Source organism: Manihot esculenta, chromosome 4 (genome assembly GCF_001659605.2).
Source record: "Manihot esculenta cultivar AM560-2 chromosome 4, M.esculenta_v8, whole genome shotgun sequence".
NCBI lineage: Eukaryota > Viridiplantae > Streptophyta > Magnoliopsida > Malpighiales > Euphorbiaceae > Manihot > Manihot esculenta.
Window position 1 is genome coordinate 32921509 of NC_035164.2, and position 6073 is coordinate 32927581.

Below are 6073 nucleotides of genomic sequence, written 5' to 3' on the forward strand. Positions count from 1 at the left end.
ATGATTTATCATATATTTAATTTTATCAAGAATGAGAGATTGATTCTCTAAATTTGAGGGTATCAAAATAACATGTATTATTTTAAATGAAATGATATGTCATTTTATTTTAAATAACATGTATTTTCAATTAAAATAATGTGCCATTTCATTTGAAAAGATATGTTATTTCAATTGAAATAATATGTATTTTTGCTACTGATTAATTTTAATATATATGGTTTAATGAAAGTGAAAACAAAATATGGTTTTATTTATTTCATCACATCTAGTGATAATTATGCTAAATTTAATTATGTTGATTTAATTTGTCATAAAATTCAAAGTTGGAGTTGATTTATTAAATTCATGAATTCAATTGAGAATCAGTAAAAGTTTGTGAATCAATGAAGGTCCATAATATTTGCTTAAACTATAGTTTTTTACAGAAAAAAAAAAAAAGCAGAAAAGTATTAAACTTTGTTGGTTTCACATTATGAATATATATTATATATATATATCATTTGTTTGATTTTTCAGTTTAGTATAAATAATATTAGTATTACTATTTAAATATATATTAATATTAGAAATATTTTATTGCATGAATAGAAATCGTAATAAAATCAAAACCAAAATAAAAGTTGAAATTATAATTGAAAAGAAACTGAAAATATACATAACCGAGTTGAAACTGAATCAAATTTCTTAATAAATTAGACTAATATTTTAATGCTATATACTAATAAATTATATAAATATAAACTATATATTAATGTATAGCATACCATGCAAAATGACATAACATAATAATCACTTAAAATATATTATGACTGTCCCATAGGATAAGATTACGGGATAAAATTCTAATAAATTATTATATAAGTTATAATATGCAGTTATAGAAGTCTCACTCATAAAAAAAAAAATTCGAATATCATAATAATCAATACTCAGAACGACAGGAAACTCGCCATATTCTAAACCGATTGAGTTCTTTATAAGTATAAAATTACTATTAGAGGATATATTCCAAGAGATCTCTATTACACCTATAAATACAGATCTCTTAACTATTAGTCGGTACCAGTTGAATTTTCAAAAAATTCACTAATTAACTTTATCTTTCTTACAATATAAAATGAAGGATATACAACATTTAAAATATGCATTCTTACACACTTATTCTGAATTCAAGAATTTAAAGTATGCATTCTTACACACTTATTCTGAATTCAAATTATTTTCTTACTAATTGAGCATCTATTTCATCTCATTTTCGATCACATCGCAAAATAAAATTACTCTCTTACTTTTTGCATCAAATAAAATCACAGTTTGAAGTTAATTTGAAAGGTCATTAATTAAAGTCAAGATTTTTCAATTTAAAATTTTAAATTAAATTAAAAATTAATAAAATTTACCATATTAATAAAATTTAAATTTAAAAAGAAAATTCATTTTAAAAAATTAAATTAAAGATTTTAAAATAATAATAAATTAGTATATAATTTTGTAAACCAATCAAAATAAAAAAAAAAATTATAATTATCTAACCTAATTAATGAAATAATAATCAATCCTAATATATATTCCCCACTTCCCACTATACATTAGATTAGAGATTAGAGATAGACTAGAACCAAAAGCTCATTGGTATTTTAAAAAAAATATATAAATAAAAAATAAAAAGTATAATAAAAAAATTATAAAAACGATAAAACATGCCTGTTTTTCATGTGATCATCTTAACATTAGCTAGCTGGGATTCACAAAAATACAACTGGCCTAGGAATTAAAAAAATAAATAAAGATAAAGATAAAATATCATATAATTATTTCTAATTAAAAAAAAAAGGAAGAATAGTGGTTAATACATATTATAAGATAAAAATAAAACCTTGCTCCTTGTTTCTCATCTTCTCCCCAAGTTTAGCAGCACGCCTGCAAGAAACCTCGCGGGCAGCCATGACGCCTGGCTGTTGCTTCTGTGGGCGGCGGAATAGGAGGAAAAACGGTAATCACCCACCTATTGCAGGTATGTTTTTTTTAGCATCTATTTCATCTCGCGTATAAATTCCATGCCATTTAATAAGTTGTTAATTTTTCTTCTATTTTATTTTCTTTTGGAAATCATAGAAGAAAGTTCTATTCCAATTGAGGCAACTGTCAACAAAGAACAAGGTATACAATATCTTGTGAAATTTCATCTTGCATACATAGTTCTTAATTTTTCTTCTATTTTATTTTCGTTTAGAGATCAAAGAGGAAACTGCTATTCCAATTGAGGCAAATATTAGCGCAGAAAAAGGTATATAATATCTTGTGACGTTTCATCTTGCACATAATTATCCCACATATAAGTTCTTGATTTTTATTCTATTTTATTTTCTTTTGGAGATCATAGAGGAAAGTGATTTTCCAATTGATGAGGCAGCTGCTAGCAGAGAAAAAGGTGTAATTTTTTTATTGATTGATATGTTTTGATTAACAAGAAATAAGTAGAATTTTTATATTTAATTATATTATGTAGTAGTTCAGGTGTTCGGACATTTTCTTATAAGGAACTAGCAAAAGCAGCTCGTTATTTCACCTTTGACGATAACAATCTGCTAGGCCGTGGTCTTACGGGTGAAGTTTTTAAAGGAGAACTTTCAAATGGTGAAGTGGTTGCAATTAAGAGGCTTAAACATCAAGCTAACCCAGAGCATGAGACAATGGCGAGAGATCAATATCAGCTGGAGGCTGAAATCCTTAGCCGCATTGAGCCTCACCAAAATATTGTGAAGGTGATAGGATATTGCAATGATGGATCCAACAGATTGCTTGTTTATGAGTTTGTTTCCAACAACTCCTTGATGTCTTGTTTGCATGGTTAGTCCCTTTTCCTACTTTGATTCATCTGCCTATGCTCTAATGAACTTATTAAAAGTGCCTATATTGATTTAATATAGTTATATTAAACAACTAAAATATTATAATATTAAAAAACAATTAAAAGATACATATTAACAACATAAAAGTAAAAGTATTATTAATATATTAAAAATAAAAACATAATAATTGTAAATATTTGCAATAAAATAAATATATATACAATTATTGTTATGATATAAAAGTACAGTAAATTAAATTAGTAAAAAGTTTATAAAATATATATTACTGTTGAAACAAACACAAAATACTATGTATAGAGAGTGAACATAAAAATTTAATATAATTGGGTCATAAAATCTAAATTTGCAAACAAGAAAAATATAAAATTTTATTATGTTGAAAAATATTGTGATACAATGTCAGAACATTCAAATCCTAATCTCAATATATGTTTCATGAATAATATTAATCTTATTCGAATCACACAACTATCAAAAACAATTTCTTATAATTATTCATAGTTTTTTTTTTTTTTGTGCTTTTCTTTTTTATTTTGATACAAGATAATAACATTACAGGAAAAGAAAAGCAGACTATTAAGTGGTCTGACAGATTGAAAATTGCTTTAGGCACTGCAGAAGGATTAAAACACTTGCATTGTGAGTATTTAGAGCTTATTTTCATTACTCTTTTTTTTTAATTGTAAGGTATTTTAATTTATTCATTCATATTTATTTATATAGGTAAATCCAGAATTATTCATCGAGATATTAAAAGCGCTAATATTCTTCTTGATGATAAATTCATACCAAAGGTAATGTAATATATTTATAAATGCTTAGACTTTTGTAATATAGTTACTTATATTTATAACTAAAATTTGTGAAAAGTTTGCAAGTTAAACTTCTTGATTCAGTGCCACCTTTGAAAAAAATGTAAATAAACTTCAAATAACTATAAAAATATCAACAAAAAAATTCACATTTGTTATATATGAGATGTAATTATTGAGAAAATTATTGATTGGACTAGAAATAAAAACTGCAATAAAAAAATTAAAAGAGATATATATAATTTTTAACGTGTTTCAGTTAAATACCGACCTATAACTACTCCGTGTTTAAATCATCCCGTTGAAACAAATAGCCGTCCAGATCCCTGGAGATAATTTTTTTAGAGTAAATTTCACTCTCAATATTGTCCCTCTAATCAAACTAGAAATACCCACAAAGAGAAAATCGTTCACTTCAGTACTGCTTGGTACGACCTTGGTCTTGTGCCCTTTTATTGGCAGAGCCTTGCCTTCTTTTCCACTTAGCCATTAAATGCATTGAATGGAGCAAATTGCTTCATTCAATGCGTTTGCATTTTTTTTTTTAATTTAAAGTTAACAGTAATAAATTTGTTCCTATATCAATTAATTCTTAATTATTTTTATGTCAATTAAATTTACTCTTATATAACATAACAATTTACTATTAATTTTCTTATAGATCGGAGATTTTGGACTAGCCAAAGAATTTATGAGTTTTCAGTCTCACGTTTCTACTGATCCAAAGGGAACTCCTAAGTCGTAAGATTGTTTCTGTTTCTGTTTCTTAGCTAAGCTTATGAGTTTTCCTTGGCTTAATTTCATCGGATAGTTACTAGCTAAGTTATTTTCATGCAAACTTTCTCAAAAAGAGCAGTTATGAACCTCCTGAGTACTACGTAGCTGATCTGAGAAGGAAGCTCACTGAAAAGTCTGATGTCTTTTCATTTGGTGTCGTGCTTTTGGAGTTAATTACTGGGAAATTTGCCATACTTGAAAACAAAGATCGCTTAGTTGATTGGGTACGTACTTGCTCTCCATTCAAACTAATGTTGGCCATATTTCTATCTCTTATTTGTGGGTTGCCTATATTTGCTTTGCTTTGTAAACTTGATTTATGAAAATCTAAATTATTTGCCTTTTAAAGAAGTAGTTATTAACATTGTTTTAATTTGCCAGTAACTAAAAAGAAGTAGAAGTTTTTTTTTTTTTTTTTTTCTTTTTTCTGCCTAATGAAGTTATTTGAATTCTCATTTATTTTACTTTATTTATATTTTTTAAATTTCAGGCACTTTCTCGTCTCAAACAAATTTTGGGAATCGACAATAAAGGAGAAGATTTAGATACGAAAAATTATAATAATCTTGTTGATTTCAAATTACAAAAAAATTATAATGAAAAAGAAATGAGTAGAATGATTTATTGTGCAGCGGCATGTATATATAAACCTGCAAAATTACGTCCAAATATAAGCGAGGTAAGTATAAAATTTAAGTAAGATATTATACAATTCTTCCTCAGCTCTTTTTACTATTATTTTTCTTATATAATTTGTTTCACTATTGCCATAAATTATTTATAATTTAAAGTTGATAATTTACGTGTTAAATAAATAAATGAGTTTACTTTCTGTGGTACAGATAGTTGAAGTACTAAAAGGAAATAAAGAACCCATGGATTATATATGGCTGAGAAATGACACCCAGTACCTGTACCAAGGACCACTCTACCCCCCTCATTGACTGAGGCGCTGAGGCCAAGAGAGCTTTAGAAACTCAACCCAACGCACCAGGTTGTCATACCCTTCGTCTAAGACCATTTTTTTTTCCTCCTTTTTTATGTAGTTTATTTTTGTGAGTTGATATTGACATACTTATTAATAATTTCAATTTATTATGTTTTTAATAAGCTGCAAATTTCATTTAAAAAAGTGAGAAACATGGAAAACAGAAAATTTTAATTCGTTTTACTATTTAACCTTTGCTTGATTTAACTATTTAAAATTATTATAACTTTTCTATATTAATTTTTTTATATAAGTTAATTATTTTTACAAATGAAAAAATTTAAAATATGAGTTTTATGAATTAATAATACTAATAAAATTATGGTTATAAAATTACTATTTTTTAAAATAGTATTAAAAAAATTAATTATGATACTAATTAAATACTAAATTTTATTATATTTATACAAAAAATAAACCATCTTATTTGTTAATTTTTAAACATTAATTATATTGTTTTAACTAATTTATTTTGATACCGACATTAATTATATATTTTTAATATATTTATTTAAAATTATCTAATGTTTAATATTATTCATTGATTAAGTTTGAATTCATTCAAAATTATATAATGTTTAAATTAATATTTAATAAAATATTTCACAACTATTTTATTC

The 6073-nt window shown here is 25.1% G+C and overlaps 1 protein-coding gene across 4 annotated transcripts in view; it reads left to right on the forward strand.

The window, feature by feature from the left end:
- LOC110613114 (proline-rich receptor-like protein kinase PERK3) overlaps positions 1-5572 on the forward strand; it is a 39824-nt gene extending 34252 nt beyond the window's left edge. For 2 of the 4 annotated variants that reach the window (XM_043955766.1, XM_043955765.1), the window contains exons 2-10: positions 2119-2163; positions 2237-2290; positions 2387-2434; positions 2521-2853; positions 3435-3515; positions 3600-3670; positions 4350-4429; positions 4545-4689; positions 5308-5572. In XM_043955766.1, the coding sequence (XP_043811701.1) occupies positions 2119-2163; positions 2237-2290; positions 2387-2434; positions 2521-2853; positions 3435-3515; positions 3600-3670; positions 4350-4429; positions 4545-4689; positions 5308-5409 (959 nt within the window). In that variant the 3' untranslated portion in view covers positions 5410-5572. Of the gene's footprint in view, positions 1-1855; positions 2018-2118; positions 2164-2236; positions 2291-2386; positions 2435-2520; positions 2854-3434; positions 3516-3599; positions 3671-4349; positions 4430-4544; positions 4690-5307 lie in introns of those variants that run through there. The other 2 variants (XM_021754065.2, XM_021754066.2) reach the window with 2 other exon arrangements.
- Positions 5573-6073: the final 501 nt, after the last annotated feature.